Here is an 18,942-nt window from a genome sequence, read left to right on the forward strand (position 1 = left end):
GTACCCAGGCTATGACTGAGGAGGAATTTTGAACCCAGGTCTGGCTTTTTAATATTCCTGTCTCAAAACTCAGGCTTAGCTGGGAAATAAATCCAGTCTAAGAAGATGGGATGTTAAGAGTGAGGAAAGCTGTGTGCTGCAGCTTTCTACACCTGATTGTAGAATGGCACCTACAACGCATCTCTGATAGATTTTACAGGGGGAAATGGTGTGCATTGTGTTGTGTTGTATGCCGAGTAGTTTATGACTTATGGCGACCCTGTGGATGAGTGTGCTCCAGAATCTCCTGTCCTTGACAGCCCTGCTCAGCTCTTGGAAATCCAAGGCTCCAGCTTCCTTCATGGAGCCCCTCTGTCTCATAGTTGGTTCCCCCCCCCCCCACTTCTTCCTTCACCTCTCCCTAGCACGATTGTCTTCTCCAGCAAACCTAGATTTATAACAGATGCTAAGACTCACTGCATATTTGCAGCGTTTTGTCTCCATTACAAAGAGTAATTGTATATATCTACAGAAGGTGTTTTTCCTGTGGCTAAATATACATACATTATTACCAGACTGTCATGAGGGAGCTCATGAAGCAAACATTCACCTCACTCCCTGCCCCCCCCCCCCCCAGTATCGATAAGACTCTTCGCAGTCCTTTGCTTTACTTATTCCAGAATAAGCTCCAGTGAGACTTCTGAGTAAATTTGTATAAGATGACACTGTAAAATTATGGATGTGGTTGATGGATTGTTTAATAAAAATAATAGAATATGGAGGATGGTCAGTCTCAAGGGGAATATAAACAAACAACCCACAACTGATTCTTGTGAGCAGCTTTCAGAAATTTGGAAGCAGTGTATTCTGAGAAGCTTGGATCTAGTGCTCCGGTACCCAGGAGCCTACTCCCGAACGCTGCGTGGATGTTTCCATGCCTTGCTCAGACGTTTGTTAACGTACTGCCAAAAGATGTGACTGAAAGCAACGCTATCCAGGTGATCTCATCTGGTACAGCAACACGCCAAGAATGTCGGGAACTGCAGTTATGCAAGGCTCCCCGTCTTGCAGAGCATCTTGGATTGATTTTATTCCTGCATCCTGCTTGCATCCTACCCTTCTCTTAGAGAGCTCGGAGCAGTGTGCATGGATTCCCAGGGGCCCCTCCATCCAAACTCCACATGCTTGCTTAGCTCCAAAAACAGTGGCAGGTGCTCATAGCCATCTGCCGGTACCAGTCTCTCCATGAAGATACCATGATGCTTGCCTGGAGGTCTGCCAGCATCACCTTCCAGCAAGATTCCAGGTGGGGACTGGATTCCAGCAATGGTAATGCCCTCCTAGCCCGATGGACCATTTCAAACAGGAATTTCTCCATGTTATATGCTTTATCTTAACTTTCTCGAACCTGTTGTTCTCCAGTTCCCCAGCTATGCTGGAGTTTTAGACAGACAGACAGACAGACAGACAGACAGACAGACAGACTCTTTCTTTCTTTCTTTCTTTCTTACTTACTTACTTACTTACTTACTTACTTACTTACATTGCAATTTATATCCTGCCTTTTTCCTACGAAGGGCTCAGGGCAGTTTACATCATTCTCCTCCTCCATCTTATCCCCACAACAACAACCCTGTGAGGCAGGTTGGGCTGAGAGTCTGTGACTGGCCCAAAGTCCCCCAGTGGGCTCCATGGCTGAGCGGGGACTAGAACCCAGATCCTCCGAGTCCCAGTCCCAGGCTCTTAACCACTACACCGCACTGGCTCTCTGATATGGAGGGCAACAGGTTGCCTTACGCAGTCCAGCTTCTTATCCATGCTCCAAGTGGTTCCATTGTTGAGTTGTTCTTACTGCCAAGATGTTTCTCCAAACATTCAGCCCCTGGAACACTAGTGTGGCCAACTGGTTAGAGCAGTGGATTGAGACTCAGGAGATTGGGGTTCTAGTCCTCATTCGGCCAAAAAGCTCCTTGGGTGGCTTTGGGCCAAACATGGCCTCTCCGCTGAACCTACCTCACCAGATTGTTGTGAGGATAAATTGGAGAGGAGGAGGAGAACGATGATGTAAGCTGCCTTGGGTTCCCTGCAGCAAAAGTGGCAGGATATTGATATAATAAAGGAACGGAATCTGCTATGCTATGATATAAGCCCATTAGATTTAGTCTTTTCAGAGCTTCCAGGCTCCTCCCTCGGTCTAAACATGCCCAGCTCCATCAGCTTACCTTCATGCATAGAAAGGCATTTCCCCTTTTCCTTATCTGTGTAAAATAGCGACTTTCTGTGTGGAGCCTGGAGCCTTTGCAGAAGGATCTAATTATAGATAAATGATTTTTAATTGTGCTTCTGCTTCACAAACCTTTGCCAGAGCCTTCCAATATCCAACCTCTTCATTCTGTAGAAACCTTTCTCCTGTTCCTCATAGCTGCCATCAGTGAGCATCGGTCTCCAAGCCAGGGGGTTTAGTTAGTTTGTTTGGAGCATTTGTATACTTCTGCATATCTAAGCAGATTCTGGAGTGGCGAGCATTACCCAGATAAAGCAGATCTAATTATTTAAAACATTTATATCCCGTCCTTCCCCATAAAACGTCTCAGGATGACTTACAAAAATTAAAAACAACAATAATATTAAAAGTGCAACCAGCAATAGTGTTAAAGCAATAAATAGCAAGAAATGAATAAATCACATTCATAAAGAAAAATAAACTAAATAAATAGAAATGCGACTGTTAACTCAAACAACTAAAATCCCTCATACTTAAAATGATGGTTAAATAAAAAGGTTTTCACCTGGCACTGAAAAGAATATAAACTCGGCGCCAGGCAAACCACTCTGGGGAGCACATTCCACAGTCTGGGCGCCACGACAGAGAAGGCCCTCCTCTGGATGGGCTTCCACTTTACCTCTTTCAGGGAGGATTCCTGGAGCAGGGTCTCTCCTGCAGATCTTAAGAGGCGTGAGGGCATATAGGGAAGGAGACGTTCCCTCAGGTATCCTCACATTAAAGTGGCACATTAAAGCCGAGGCAAGCATGGCTAGTTGCAAGAAAGGCTTCTTGGACCGAGTCTGTTTGCAGCAGGTGCTGCAAACAACGGAGTGTCCTCCCAGGAGCGCCTCACTGAAGGCTTCCCTCAGGGTGGCCTCTGGTCATCCCACAGGTCCACATGGAACCACCAGGAGAGAGTTCTCGGGTGACTTTGGTGACCAGGCAGGTTGATACAGTTGAAGGGCCCCAGATGTTCAGGAGATCTGGAACTGTAAAGCTGACCCTGTAGCAAATAGGCAGCCAGTGCTGTTCCTTCAGCAAAAGTATTGTAATAGCTAGTTAGATAGGTAAAGCTAAAAGACAGAAGAACACAATAGGATCCTTCCACATGGAGCTTGGAGTCTCACTTTTGACAACAAAGGAGGGGGAGGAGCAAAGATCATGGATTAATACATATCAGGGCCAGATGTACCTAAACAGCATTTCAGATGCCAGATTCTGGTCAATAACTACCAGAATGGATACATGTAAGCTAGATCAATTATGGCATTTTGTTCAAGAGGAGCTAGTCCCTTATCCTATCAAAACTGCTTGAGATATTTCTCGCTGACAAAACTGTGGCCTGAACGTCACAAAAGAATGTAAGAAGGGCCCACTAGATTACACAACGGGTTTATTTTATTCACCTTTGTGATATTCTTTGCTTGGATGGCATAGCCAGAAATGGGCATAGTATTCCAAATGTTGCTGCAATGTATATTTTTGCAAAGGCATTATGATGCCGGTAGTTTTACCTGATACTCCGGCACAGAATTGGTCTTTTTAGCAGCTGAGCTGATATTTTCATTGAGCTGTCTGCTCCTACTCTGGAAACGCTTTTCCTGGTTAGTCACCTCCAGTTGAGGAGTCTTTTGGAGAAGCGTTGTATGTTTAGCTATATAATTGTTATTCAATGTACAAATTTTATACAAATCTGCCTGTTGATTAAGGAACCTTTTAACTTTGGCACTTCAGAAAGAATGCCTATAGGTTGGCAAAGCAGTATTTCTTTTTGCAGAAGCCATGCTGGCTTTCTTTACTCAGGGCTTGTTCTTCTATCTATTTAACAATTTTAGCTTTGATAATGCTTGGGGTTGTGCTTTGCTGACTCTTCTTGAATTCCTTGGTATGGGGAAATGGATTTAAGAGACAGATTACCTATTCAGGTTAAAAGTTCAAAAGTTTAGCCTTGGGGTTTTTCAGAACTCTGGTGTGTGTTGTCCAGGACCATCAACTTAGTAATGGATAATTTGTCTGTCTTAGGACTTAATCTCTTGCTGTTTCTTTAGAAGCACTTTGCAGAGAGAAGCACAGGCTCAAACCCTAACTTCTCAGTCTCTCCTGCACAGAAAATTCATGCAAGTGATATAGCTCAGCTGCAGTCTTCTGTCACTTCCCTGGCAGTTTCTTCCTACTGTCCTATGCAAAGAAATAATTCTTTGCCCTAATGCTAGCAATATGATCTCCACATTCTTTCTTTTGCACATTTTTCTTTTTTTTTGGCCAGGTGATGTTGTAAGAAGCTTCCAGAAACAGCGTTGCTTGGGGTACAGCAAATATCAAGAGAACTACAACTAACTTGACAGGAATGTCTGAGTAATAATGCTGGGGGTGACACTTGTCTGATATTAAATCAAGCCATGTCGTTAGTGAATGGGAATCTTTGCCAGTGAATCTGGCCACCCTAACAGACTCCTGCCTTCGAATCTGTTGCCCTGCCTTGGCTTCTTTATGCAGGATCCATCTCCTAATGAGCAAAGCATTTCTTGACCTGGTTTCCTCTAGTTTTCCAGTGATGTTGTTGAAATTCAGTCTTGGATGATCACATTTGTGTTTGTACAGATATGCTTATATCTGTTTCTCCTGAGCAGAGATTTCCCCTTACCTTTCAAATGCATAATCTCAAATGTTAGAATATTGGATTGATGTCAGACTGGAAGAGGGGTTGCATTGCACTCAAAATCCATATCATTACTGAGATGCCAGTCTCCCATCCCCTGTTGGTCCTCCTTTCTGACGTGCATTAAGGATTTACGAAAGAAGGGGGTATCATGCAAATGACGGCATGCCCTCCAATGTGGAACAGAGAAAAATAGTTTTAGGTATGGTTTTAGGGAACAAGCACTTCAGAGGGTTGTATACACTGACCACCACATCCATGAGGACTAGCAGCATGGCCTGCCAAAGGCATCTTGGAATAGTGTACTTAATAACAAGCCATCAGAGGCATGTTTAGAGGGGATCTCCCAGAGGACCTTTATGTGACTTCACCCAAGCTCTGGAACAACCTGCCAGTAGAGGCTGGGTTGGCTCCCTCTGTTTTCTCCCAGCCAAGATGTTCTCATTCAGACAGTGCCGGCATGCAAAAAGGACTGTAGCTGAAGGAGGTTCAATTGGCTCGTGGCCTTCATCATTGCTTTCATTGTTATGTTTTTAATTGTGCTTTCCAAGTATTAGTTTTTATTACTGTTTTAACTGAGGTTTTGTTTTGATATTGGTCTTATTGTGGTTGGGAACCTTGGCATTATTTCTGGTGTAAAGGTAGTATATACATCGAAGGATAATAGCAATGATGATAATATTATTCATTGGAGCCCTTCTGTTAAAATTAATAGAAGGGCTCCTTCCACTGATGGAAGATGTAGAGAAGGGGTCCGTTTTTCTCAAACAACATTCCCACCTAGAATGCTCAGATGTGGAGCTGGATGGAGAGGGAGAGGGGTTGAAATGTGCCACAGAAATGTCACGGTTACAGAGTGAGATTGGTCAGACAGCTGTGGAAAACCAAACTTCCTCGGGTTCAGGGAGAGACACTGTATAACAGGGAGGGGCTGAAAAGCAGGAGTGGGAATCCATTAACCCAGTGAGCTGGCATCCAGCCAAATGAGTGGCCTCGTTAATGAGTCATGTGGCTCACAAGCAGCATGAACCTCCCTGAGGGGGCAGTCGAGCCTTTTGGGAAAGGAAGGGGGCGGGTCTTCAGCTTGGAATCAGCACTTCACATCAGCAAGAGCTTGTTAACTTGATTGATGCTACTTGAGAATAGCCCTGTATCACAAAACTAGCTCAAATAAAGATTGCATTTCAAAAGCCTCCAGTTTTTCCCATTGGAGAAAGAAGAGGGAGGCCATATTTGCTGATTCCACCTTCTTACAGAAGCCCCAGTACTGCTTCTCACATTGTTTTGGGGGTTATTTATTTATTTATAAATTACTATGTTATTATGTTTAATATGTTTAATATTAATTATCAATTAATTGTGAGTTGCTCAAAAAACTCTGGATATTGGGTGATATAAAAATAAAAAACAGACAGACAATACCCAACAGCTTGCAACTTTTCTTTTTTATGGCACAGTTTCAGATCCAGCATATAATTTATTGATTTATTGATTTTATTTCTATACTGCCCAATAGCTGAAGCACTCTGGGTGGTTTACAGCAACACAGCACAACACAACAACCAGATAACAATAAAAGCAACATAAAGATTTCTCCATACAATTTAAAAAACAATTTTAAACACATTAAATTATTATTATTATTAACAACAACAACAGGCATCAGGAAAGCTAACAAAATATAAAAGTACAATATAAAATATAAATGTATAATATAAAATGTCAATTATTAAAACAATATAAAAAACTGTATGTATAATCTGTACCTGTTTCCCCCTTTGTGGCTCAAAAGGGGGTCTTGTGCAAACATGGCAGGATTTTGTCTATGTCAAAATGACATGAAAATTTCCTGCTGCTCGAGTGCAAAGCCCGTTCAGTCTAAGCACCTTGTTCCAGAATGACCCAGATGGGGAGGCCGTGTGTGTGTGTGTGTTTTCCTTCACAGTCGTGCCTGTTCATAAGCTTTGGGAGCTGGATGCACATCACGCCTGGCCATTCTGGGGGAAGTCGCTTCTTGGAAATCAGTTGGTATGGCTTCTCAGCCTTTCAAAGAAGAGAACAAAATGCATCTTTCAGGCCTTTGCTGTTGAACATGCCACCATCTTATTTGTGGAGAACAGAGTCATACAGTTGGAAGGGGCTTAGAAGGCCATCCGGTCCAAGCCCCTGCAGAATGCAGGACTCAAGTCTTCCATCCAAATACTAACCTGAGAGACCTCAGGATTAGGATCAGGTTCTCCATACAAAGCAACAGCCTCTTTACGCAGCAGCAGAGTAGGTCTTTGGACATCAGTGAGGACATTGCAACACTAGATGCCTTCTCCTGGCCCACCGAGGCCACTTTTCCACTTTCGAGGTTCATGGTTCCCTTGTGAGGTTTGTCTTTCAGTGTCTTAACAGTCGGAAGTCCGGGTTTTGTTGGAAAGGAAATCGGGATGGTTGCAGAGTTCCTGGATTCCAGATTTTCTGTTACAGAGATAGAGAAATAAGACATGGAAGATCACAACTGGCTTGTTCTTGCCAAGCTGAGAAGCTTCAAGAACATGCGGTATAGAAATCTGCCTCATATGGAGAAAGATCACCGCCCCCATTACTGCAGGATTGTCTGCAATGTCTGGCAAGTTTTCCAAGGTTTCAGACCTGGAGAGGCCTAGGATTTAACTTTACCAGTGCACTGTACCCCTTCCACTAACAATGGACTAAGGACAGTCTGGAGCAAAGAGCAAGCAGTGCTGTGGAACAGAATTTGGAATAATGTGCGACAAGGTCTCTAACTTCAGAGAGCTGTTTTCAGATATTGGTGAAATTCAGCACCTGAGACAGCTCCTAGTTTCTGCAGAAAAGGCCAGTCTACACATTACACAGAATGGGGAGTTCCGTACTTCTTCCTCCAGACTCTGTGTGTGTGTGTGTGTTTCACAAAATGCAACCATGGGATGCTGGAATTGGAAGTAAAGGACCCATGGTGTTGGGGCCATTTAATTCATTACTTTCCCAGTATGTTTTCACTGAAAATTCTCCCCCTCCACTGCTTTTTTCTCAGGTAGAAGGAAAGATCGTGAGTAGACCTGAAAATGTTGGCCACAGACTTTTGGAACTGAGAGGGGCAGTTGTCCTTGGTGTGCCTTTCCAGGCCACACCAATCTGGACTTCTCAGAGGAGGGGAGGGCTGGGAATTTGTAGCTTCAGACTTCGAGATGAGAGAAGTGGAGGAGCTTTTCTCAAGGTGGCTCTCTTCAGGAGCTGAGGCACGCTTTGAGAATAACCAAGATGTACAACTGTCGGGAGAGGGCCTGGGAAAGGAGTTCTCAGAACCAGTCAAAGTTGGTACAACTCTTGACTCCATGACGCTGTGTCAGGAGAGGAGGGCTAGCCAACTAGAGGGACGACATAGAGAGAAAAAGTGCGCTTGCTTTCAAAAGGGGCTCCCAAAAGAATGGGGCTTGAACACAGGAGAGTTCATCTTAGTGAATACTAGATAGGGTTCAACAAACCGCTCTGTGCATGGTCAGAGGTTTGTTCTGTGCTGATTGGGGTTTTGGATATACTCTGGTGAATGAAGAACTTTGGCAAAGGAATAGTCTGTGGCCTTGAATGTGCAGAGGGACAAAAACCCAGTTCACATGACAGGTTGCCTTTGCCTTGCTGCTCCTGAGTCCCCACCTTGCCTGGCTCCCAGTCGCACAGGTGCTGGATCCTGCAGGGGCCATCGAGAACTCCCAGATGGGCCTAAGCGGAAGCAGCTTGTATTGTGCACATTGTCATGCTAAAAAAAGAAAAACCAGCCTCCCGAAGCTTTTATCACATTAAGAGACCTTCCTGTATCAGTTGCCTGGACCTCTTCTTGGCAGATATCACTGGGAGACATTTCTGGCTGGTGGGCAAGTTACCAATATGAAAGAAAAAGGACAGCCTGCCTGTTCTTTGCTAGAGCTGAAGCCCTCTCGTTTGCAACCAACCAATGGTTCAGCGCATCAAGATACATTTATTTATTGCTCACATTGATATCCTGCCTTTGTAATGCTCTGATTATTTATTTTTTAAAGTAAGGTCTTTGTGCATTTACTTTTTCTGAAGAGCAGTCATTTTGGTTTGGTAGACAAGCGTTGATTTTCCTGACTTGAACACGAGTTGGTGAGCATTTGGCAATTTATTTTTAATTTCACTGAAATTGATCTCACTCTTTATTTGATAAATGAAATCACTTTGAAGTCTAAAAACAGGCTAATTTCAGACATTCATGGAGGTAGAACTGGCAACATATGAAATATATTTTATTATGGATTGTTTAATTCCATTTAGCTTGGATTGCTTGGAATATGTTAAGGAATATGCTTTTCCTTCTCATTTTCAAGGAGAGATGTTTTTGAAAAAGCAGGAAATTGGGTTGCTTCTAAATAGAAACTGGACAGAGTTCTGTCAGGGATTGAACAGCCTGAAAAACAATGACATTTTGCTAAAGTGGTAAAATTGAGAGCATCTGCAGTGTAACTAAAGTAGGTTAAGAATGTTTAAACATTGCACACAGACTCTGTTAGTCTGAGTAGCTCAACAGAAATTCAACCCTATCTAAATATGACCAGGTAATGGTTGAATACACTGTGATTTGCGGCTTCCCTTTTGACCAATGAGAATGCATATCCGAGCTTCGTATAATTTATTATTGTACAGGTTCATACTTGTGATAGACGGAAGTAGCGCTCCTTTTCTTGGCCTCTGCTACTTAAGGGAGGAATCATGCTGCTGAATGCGTTAGGCAGGACTGGCACCAGGTTTTGGGGGGCTTGTGGGTCAGGCACCCACAATGGGATAACTTGCTGAGTGAGCCCACCTTCCCCCATCATTGTCACTGGCACCTCAACCTCTTCCCCCTCGTTGCTCTTTTGATAGGCCAGTGAGCAGGGAGACCAGGCATCTCCTGGTCCTCCATCTCAGCAATTCTGTTGCTTGGGTCCCTGTTGGGCGAGAGGCAGCGGAGCGACCAGGGAAGAGGAAGAGCACGACCAGAATTTGCCAGCACTCGTCAGACCTCACCTGGAGTCCCGTGCCCAGTTCTGGGCACCAGAGTTTCTAAAAGATGCAGATAAGCTGGAAAGGGTTCAGAGGAAGGCAACAAGGATGATTCAGGGACCGGAAACAAAGCCCTGTGAGGAAAGATTGGGAGAACTGGGCCTCAGGGAGAGAAGACTGAGGGGAGGTGTGATAGCCCTCTACAAGTACCTGAAAGGCTGTTACAAAGAGGAAGGCCAGGATCTCTTCTCGGTCATCCCAGAGTGCAGGATACAAAATAATGGACTTAAGTTATAGGAAACCAGGTTCTGTCTAAGTGTCAGGAAAAATTTCCAGACTATTACAACAGTATGACGATGGAGCCAATGACCTAGCGAGGTTGTGGGCATTCTCACATTAGAGGCATTCAAGATGCAGCTGGACAGCCATCTGAGTGGGATGCTGTAACGGTGTCCTGCCTTCTTGGCCTTCTTGGCCCCTTCCAACTCACTATTCTATGAGCTCGTGTTGATTTGATGTTGTGCTGCAGATTTTTTAACTCTGCAATTTATGGCACAAATAACCAGCTGATAGTCTAGAAGAGCAGTTATTGGAAATAATGGTTCCGTATACCCAAAGATATAATCAGGCAGGATGCTTTCCTGTATATTTAGGCCACAGTATGAGGCAGGGAGGGAAGGAAAGGGAGAAGCAGGCACTAGAAATGATTAGAAAGTATAATAGGTGTTTGTTCTTACGCTGTTCTATCAGTTCTTCATGTCATTGATTTATAAGAACACAGGAACAATGTAGAAAAACTGCGTACAAAATAACTCAGGAAAAAAGAGTGTTGCCCACTGATAGGAATAGGACTTTTTTTTATTAAATCAGTCATTACATTTATATCCCTCTTTTTTCCAAGGAGGTTTAGGTGACATGCATGGGTTTCTGTCTTATTTTATCCTTTTGAAATAGGTTAAGCTAAAAGATTATGACTGGGCCCAGGTCACCCAAAGATCTTTGGGGCTACATGGAGGATTCAAGCTGGGGTGTCCCCAGACCTAGTCCAATACCAGAACCTTTCTGCAAAGAGTTAGGGTTGTTGTTTTAACATTAGTCACATTTGGAATCTGTTAACTAGTTAACTCAGGCAAAGTTTTAATTCGTCAGACAACATATTTTAGCAGATGAATTGATGGTGCTGCAGCTCTGAACAGAGTATGAATAAAGCACCCAAGAATTCTGGTTTGTGAGGATTTTCGGGTAGAATTTTGCAGAGATGAACCATTGTGATTTTGCTAAAGTGAAATCAAAAACAAACAGTTGGGCTCTTGCCCCAGTGAAACAGCTGAGGAATTTCAAAGAGTGTGTGCTTCCAGATTAAGTTTTATCCACCAATCACCCTGCCTTGAATATGTAATTTTATGTATGTCTGTGTCCTGAAGTTCCCATCCATTCAAAACCATCTTGTGCTTTCCATCACTTCTTCCATCTTTGTTCTTAACAGAAAACAAATTCATTTAGGAGGAAAAGACAGAATAGGTGCAGGAGGTCTTATGATCAGTAGTGCTAGGAGTCCTCATTCAGAGGCGTCCTACACCTAAAATGTTTGGATAAAACCAGTGACTTTTTTGGGTTGAGGGGAGGGATCAATACATCCCTAGACTGGCAGTGAATGTTGCCAGCTTTGGTACAGAGCAATATTTTGGCATTTCCTCTTGCAGTCAAAACATCTGAGGAACTCAGAAGAGCTTTGCTAAGATCTTCTCTGCAGAGATCCAAACACCTCTGGACTTTTCCAAAACATTACGAAAATAAAAGGGGAAAGTTCTTGACATGCACAGCTCCTGAAGAAATGAGACTGATGATAGCAAGCTTCTCAAACAGAAATAGCCAGGAACAAAAAGAAATTCTGCCATCTTTCAGCAGGATACATGCTGCCTGGAGGCATACGAAAAGCTGTTCCATTATTCATACTTTTGATTGGGAGATGTTACTGCTTCTCGCTCCTTTCTTTCCATCTCCTCCGCATGTACATCCCCGCCACGTATTTCCATTACCTGTCAGCTCTTCACTGATGTGCTTGAAAGAACAATCGCCTCTTTCTTCTTTTCCTTCAGACACACACACACAATTTTTCTCTTTCAAAGAGTGAAAAGCATCTTCAGAAAGACAGCAAAAACAGTGGTGACGTGATCGAGTTGGGAGCTGCTTTGATTATGAAGTGTCTGCTATTTCTGAGGCAATTGAAAAAATGCTAGTGCCTCATTGTTGCATTAGCCAATTATTTCTTTAATGAATGTGATAAAGCTAGAATTCCAGCTGTGAGTCATCCTGTGATCTCTGGGTTGTTTTGTCATCTGGATAGGCATTGATTTAGCAGTCAAACTTCTAAAGTAGCTGACCTGAAAACACATATGCATCAAGGCGCACAGCTTAGCTTTCCGCTTTTGACCCACAAGTCCCTGTATGGCTTGTGCCCAGCAGGGTTTTAGAGGCCCATTAACACTACTTTCTCAGCTTGGTTGTGCGGTTGACACCCTACCAAGCCCATTTCAGTGGCTTATCACAGCCTTCTCCAACCCGGTGCTCTTTGGATATATATTGAACAGCAGCTCCCATCATTTCCAGGCTGAGGATTATGGATGCTGAGTGGTCCAACATGTCTGGAGGCACTAGGATTGGGTAGGCCAGTTCATGAAGTCTGATGTCCGCATCAGTTTGGGATGCTGCTACACACACGCAATTCTAATGCAGCTTTACCAGGAGAAAAAGACACTGTGTGGCAGGATTTTGAGTGCCAACAAAGGGCAGCAAGCTTCAGTGATTTAATAGATTGCTTATTACTAGAATTTTTCCTAGATGAGTGGTGTTTGAACTGAGGTGGGGCTTTGGCTCCATGGATAACCCCCTGCTCTGCATGCAGGGGCTTCTAGGGCCAGTCTCCAGACATTTCTGCCTGGATGCTACTGCTCAGGGTCAACCATACTGGGCTAGATGCACCAGGGCCCAAAAAGGCAACTTCCGCAGAGCATCACAGTGCCTCTGGTTCGGTGGGACATGTTGAACGAGAGGGAACATTGAAATGTAGCTGCTAAACTGTTAATCAATCCATTAATTATATTTATATCCTGCCTTTTGTTCTTTCAAGGAATTCAAGGTGGTTTGCATAATTCTCCTTCTCATCTCAATCTTATCCCCACACCAACCCTGTGAGGTAGGTTGGGCTGAGAGTCTGGGACTGACCCCAAGTCACCTGGTTGGCTCCATGGCTGAGCGGGAACTAGAACCTGGATCTCCCAAGTCCCAGCCTAGCACTCTTAACCACTGCACCATTCTTTTAAAACCATGTATTCACTTCACTAGTTTCCAGTCTGCTTCCAAGCCCAGTTCAAAGTGCTGGTTCTTTTGACTTTTAAAGCCCTAAACAGTTATTTATTTATTTATTTATTTGGATTTTTTTTTTTTTTGTATGCCGTCCCATTCGCATAAGCCTCGGGACGGCTTCCAACATCATAAATAAATACACATACAAATATACATATAAAATCTGGATACATCCTGGCTGAATATTCTAAACCAATAAATAATATCAACAATTATTAAAACATCGTTTAAATAAAACGGTCTTGGTCTGGCGCCGAAAAACAAATGACAGCGCCAGGCGGACCTCTCTGGGGAGCGCATTCCATAGTTGGGGCGCCACCGCAGAGAAAGCCCTCCTCCGGGTACTCACCCTCCTAATATCTTTCACAGAGGGTTCCCGGAGGAGGGCCTCTGCTGCCGATCTCAAGGGGCGGGAGGGCAAATATGGAAGCAGGCGTTCCTTTAGGCGTTCCTTTAGTTAAGCCCCAGGATATCTGAAGGACCATTCAGATTGCACCATGAGGATCTGCCAGTGCACTTTGGTCTTCAGAGACACAGCTCAGTCGCTCGTTCCCCTGCTGCTGGAGGTGCACTCGGCTGGTAAACCGCACACAGCCTTTTTGATGATAAAGCTCCAGTTGTGCTTTAGGTGCCAGCTGAAAATGATAGTTAGACATGCTTTTCAGTAGGGTTTTGTTCTATTCTTGCTGCTGCCTGTTCTCAGCATTGATTTTTGTGGTTATTTTTTGTTTTATGGATAGTTATTTTATGATGGTTATTACTCATTGTGCGAGTTCCATTTTAAGATGGAAAGGCAGGATTAAAAAAAAAAACACTAACTACATAAATGAAGGAACAATCTGCATTTGTTATGAAGATACCAGTACGAGCCAAGCTTGGTGTGCACCTTGGAGCAACATATTCACCCCACGGTCATAGAGGGGTAATTCAGCCCTGGCTGTCAAAAGAACAGCAGTGACTCTAGGCACAAAATATTGTGCCGCCAAGCCTTGGTGACTTCAGCTCAAGGTGATAAAAATCTGAGATTGGGCAGTTCTGGGTTAGTCATAATCCACTTTTGACAGCTTTACTGTTGTCTGAGTAATCGGTTGAGTTGCAAGCCGTGGTTCTGGTGATGAAGCACAATGCTTAGCACAAGCTGCTAAGCATTTTCGGGTAGTGGCACCCATAGCGTGGAATTCTCCAAGCTTTCTCTACTATTTAAGAGGCTGCTTACAAGTGTGTTTTTATTTCTAGGCAATTGGGGATAGGGAATCCATAAATTGTTCTCAAATTCTTCATTACTGATTTTAAGTTTTGCTGCTGTTTCAGAACGTGTTGCTACTATTGTGTTGTAGTTTGTACAATCATTGAGGTTTTAAACTTTTTAATTTTTTATTTGTGGGTACGTAGCTCCAAGTCACCAATAGAGTTCATTTTAATGGAATGCTGGGTGAGGAAGTTAAAAACCAGGGATGAATGTAATGTCATCCCAGCAGAAGTTGGCCAGTTGGCCATCCTCTCTTCCCCTCCTGAAATCCTCCCAAGTGACTACAAATCTACTTGGGGGTCGTCAGGATTCCCAGCCTTCCAGAAAAGATGTTGAAGGTACATAGTTAAGGTGGGGGCATGTTGTGCCGATGGAAGGAGTTGTTTGTAGAATGGCCCTGGTGAATCCAACTCTCCATCAGCAGGTTGGCTGTTTTTTCCACAGTGCAGGTTTCTTCAAGGGAAGAGTCCAATAACATTCAGGTTCACCTCAATGAGCACCACAGTTCCTAGAACTTTATATCTGCAGTGGAATATAGAACTGTTCCACTTTTGTAACATTCAGACATACATACGTTTTGGCATGGGTTTGGCAAAGTCCATGGATTTGTGCTGCTATCAGTGGTGATACTATAGTTTATTATATTGGTTAACTGGTTTGTGAGATTTAGATTGTAAAATATGTATGTGTGCATATAAGCCTCGTGTGTGTGTGTGTGTGTGTGTGTGTGTGTGTGTGTGTGAGAGAGAGAGAGAGAGAGAGAGAGAGAGAGAGAGATCGCCAGTCCTCTGTCACTTACACTGGCTACCAATTGTCCGGGTCTAATTCAAGGTCCTGGTGATGACCTATAAAGCCCCAAATGGCTTGGGACCAGGATACCTGAAGGAACACCTCCTCCCCTATCTGCCCTCCCACCCCTTGAGATCTGAGGCAGAGGTCCTCTGGGAGCCCTCCTTGAAGGAGGGTGGCTGCCCAGAGGAGGGCCTTCTCTGTGGTGGCGCCTCGACTGGAACGCATTCCCAAGAGGTTCGCCTGGCCCCAACACTTCTTTCCTTTTGGCGCCAGGTGAAAACCTTTCTATTTTCCCACTATTTTAATTGTTAATTGTCTTAATTTCTGTTTTTATATTTATTATTGGACGCTGTGCTACTTTTACCTCTTTATCCTATTTTATTGGTGTTCTTGTAAACTGTCCCGAGACGTCAGTGATGGGATGGTATACAAACGTTTTAAATAAATAAATAAATATTTCCAGATACCATTGTGCACATGGAAGATAACCTTGGGTTGAAATGCGTTTGCTCTCAGTCAGTTATTTTTGGTACTGGGGGATTTACTGCACACGTTTGTAGTCTCTTCTGATCTTTATGACTGAATGCCTGAATAGATAAACTCCCTTTTCTCAGGCCTTTGGGAATTATTTATTTTCACCTGCTACTTTATCCCAATTTGTTCCTCGCACCTTCTGGGGACCTGTGTCCCAAGCAAGCACAGGAATGTTCCTTTTCTTCAGACTAACTGCCTGCCCTTACGCAGAAAATGTGCACCTGATCCCTCCCATTCACTTTACTGGGCAAAGGGTTGCAGACCCTTCTGGGTTAACAATGAACCGAACTGTGCAGATTTCAGTGGCCTTTGGCAGCTTCGCTTTGCACAGGATCAGGCTTTTCTTGCCTTCCCTTGCCTTCTGTCGCCCCTTGCCGAGGAGCATCGCACGCTCGCATCCGCGATGGCAGCCCTGGCTGGCCGCCTTCCAACCTCTGGCTTTCATGCCTTGTCCTTCCTCCCCCAGCTATTGACCTGCTGTACTGGCGCGACATCAAGCAGACGGGCATCACATTCGGGAGCGTCCTGCTGTTGCTCTTTTCCCTGACCCAGTTCAGCGTCGTCAGCGTGATCGCCTACCTGGCGTTAGCTGCTCTCTCGGCCACCATCAGCTTCAGAATCTACAAGTCAGTCCTACAGGCTGTTCAAAAAACCGACGAAGGCCACCCTTTCAAGTGAGTACGGTGCAGCTCCTGCCAAGGGAACTGTAGTTTGCACGGAATTCAAACTTTCCTTCCCTAGGAACCGTCCGCAAGAGCAGGAAATGGGTTGCCATTGGAAGGTCTACCGAATCCGAATCCTCCTCGGTAGCTCCGAATGTCTGGAATGTGCATACCTCCTATGCACATCTCAAGGCAACTGGGCAATCCAAGCGGCTGTGAATGCTAATACCCTCCTCACCTTAATGTTTACCCAGAGAAGGCACGATATCATGCCATCTAAGGCAGGACAGATGTTATCCTGTTCCGCTTCAGTCCCTTCCTCTTCTCTGTGGAGCCCTGGCCGCCGCCGCCTCCTCCAGGTCACGCTTCAAGAAAGGAACCTCTTGGAATGACCCAGCTGGCCCAGGTGGGCTCTGCAGAGAGCCACGCTGGCCACTTTGCCACAGCAGGTGGCAGCAGGTGGCAGTCCCCACTGCCCTGCTCTGGCGCATCCTCAAGGGGGAAGCTGGGCAAACGGCTGCTCTGGAGGGCTGGGATGGTCCCTCTCCAGAATGCTTGGTCCGTGCCCCCCAGGGCCTTGTTCTGAAGAGAATGAGGCATTGGCTTGGGGGGTGGCTGACAGGTGTCAGTGGGGAGGGAGTGTACGAGAGAGAGAGACAGAGACAGACAGAGAGAGAATGAGAGAGAGAGGGAGGGAGAGAGAGAGAGAGCTGTTGTCTTTCCAAGTATGCTGTCTGATCTGAGGGTTTCCACTGCTTCATGGGAATTATTTCCTGTTTCTCAAGACCAGCTCCTGGGAAGACAAATAAAGCTACTTCTTCAGCCAAGGGCCAAATAACAGGGACTGACCAGAAAGGGCACAGAATGGCCTACCAGGCACTGAGGGGCCAGAAACGTGATGAAGGAAAGGTGCTGCAAGTGTTTTGAGGCAACTGAGTAGATGCAGAAGGACTTTGAGGGACATGGAGTGAAAAATCGGCAGCACCAGGGGTGTCCTACTGTCCACGGATGGTCACATCCTGGAATCCAGGGAATGGCTTGTTTTCTTCAGAGGTAGTCCCTGCTGTTCCATATGCTGATTGGCATAATGATCATCTGCACATACTTAAAGCCATGCTTGAACTAAATAGAAATGGCCAATCCTATGGACCGCACTCTTACTGTATTCATTTTATTTCCTGCATATACCATCCAATAACCAAAGCTGTCCAAGGCAGTTCACAAAAACTGGAACCCAAAGATGCAATGGGATGAAATGAAAAACCTTTAAAAGTTTTAAGCAAAGCAAAACCGAGGTGTCCTTCTTTTCTTATTAACTCATGGAAGGCAGTATAGAAATGGTTTTAAACCAATTAAGGAGGTGCACATTGGAGAAAGAAATTCTGGAGTTGGCCCATGTCCTATATAAATTCTGGAGTTGCCACACAAAGCTAGGAAGGAAAGGCAAAGAGGCCATGCGGCAAATCCCTGCTGATTTCATGACCAGGGCTGTGCTTTCTCAACAGAAGCTACTTGGAAATGGAAATGTCTCTCTCCCAGGAACAGATTCAGAAATACACAGATTGCCTGCAGTCATATGTGAACAGCACAGTCAAAGAGCTCCGGAGGCTTTTTCTGGTCCAGGACTTGGTGGATTCCTTAAAGGTATGTGGCCACCAAAGAACAGGGAGGGTTTGGGAGAGAAAAATGTGGACAGGGGAAAGCAGGACATCTTTGGAGTTTCCAGAACTTGGAAGGTTTTCAAAAATTCAAGGAATTTATAAAATTATGAATGGAGTAGAATGTGGACAGAACCTTTCCCTCTTCTCCCATGACGCTGGAGCAGGGATGCAGAACCTCAAAGGGCCAAGGGCCAAATCAGTGGCTCCCAGTCTGGCTCGCCACGGTTTTCTAGATGGCCACACCCCCTTCCCTTCAATCATCAGTTGCAGTTTCCTGTCCCATGCAGTTTTTCCCATTCTAAAAGGTTTAACTGCCTTTTGTAAAGCTGAGTTACTTGCAGTAAGAACTTTAAGCTAAAATACCCTGGTAATTGGCTGGGGGGGGGGGTTGGAACACCCTGCCCCTTATGCATTCATGATTTTCCCCTTGGATCCACTAATCATGGGAATGCAGCCACTGAGAGCCTTCCTAAAATGGAATTTGGCCCTCAGACTGAGAGGTTCAACACCCTTGTATTAGAACATGAGATCTTTATGCAGCACTTAATTATGGAGTTCACCACCCCTAAGCTGCTGGGTTAGTTCCTTTAAAAATGGATTGGGCAAATTAATAATAAAAGGTTTGTTTATTTAAAGCCATTTACACACACACACACACACAAGACAGACAGTTAGACAGAGAGCAGGCTTAACTTTAAGCAGCTCTCAAAGTGTCCTTCCTGTATGCTTATACTCTAAAAGACGATACCAAAGGGAAGGAGATG

The 18,942-nt window shown here is 44.6% G+C and overlaps 1 protein-coding gene across 2 annotated transcripts in view; it reads left to right on the top strand.

The window, feature by feature from the left end:
• Positions 1 to 18,942, top strand: part of RTN1 (reticulon 1) — a 74,747-nt gene that overhangs the window by 45,430 nt on the left and 10,375 nt on the right. For both annotated transcript variants that reach the window (XM_044436299.1, XM_044436300.1), the window contains 2 exons: positions 16,322 to 16,529; positions 18,023 to 18,161. In XM_044436299.1, the coding sequence (XP_044292234.1) occupies positions 16,322 to 16,529; positions 18,023 to 18,161 (347 nt within the window). The remainder of the gene's footprint in view (positions 1 to 16,321; positions 16,530 to 18,022; positions 18,162 to 18,942) is intronic.

The sequence above is a fragment of the Varanus komodoensis genome, unplaced genomic scaffold, assembly GCF_004798865.1.
Source record: "Varanus komodoensis strain SLA01 unplaced genomic scaffold, ASM479886v1 scaffold3, whole genome shotgun sequence".
NCBI classification, from domain to species: Eukaryota; Metazoa; Chordata; class Lepidosauria; order Squamata; family Varanidae; genus Varanus; species Varanus komodoensis.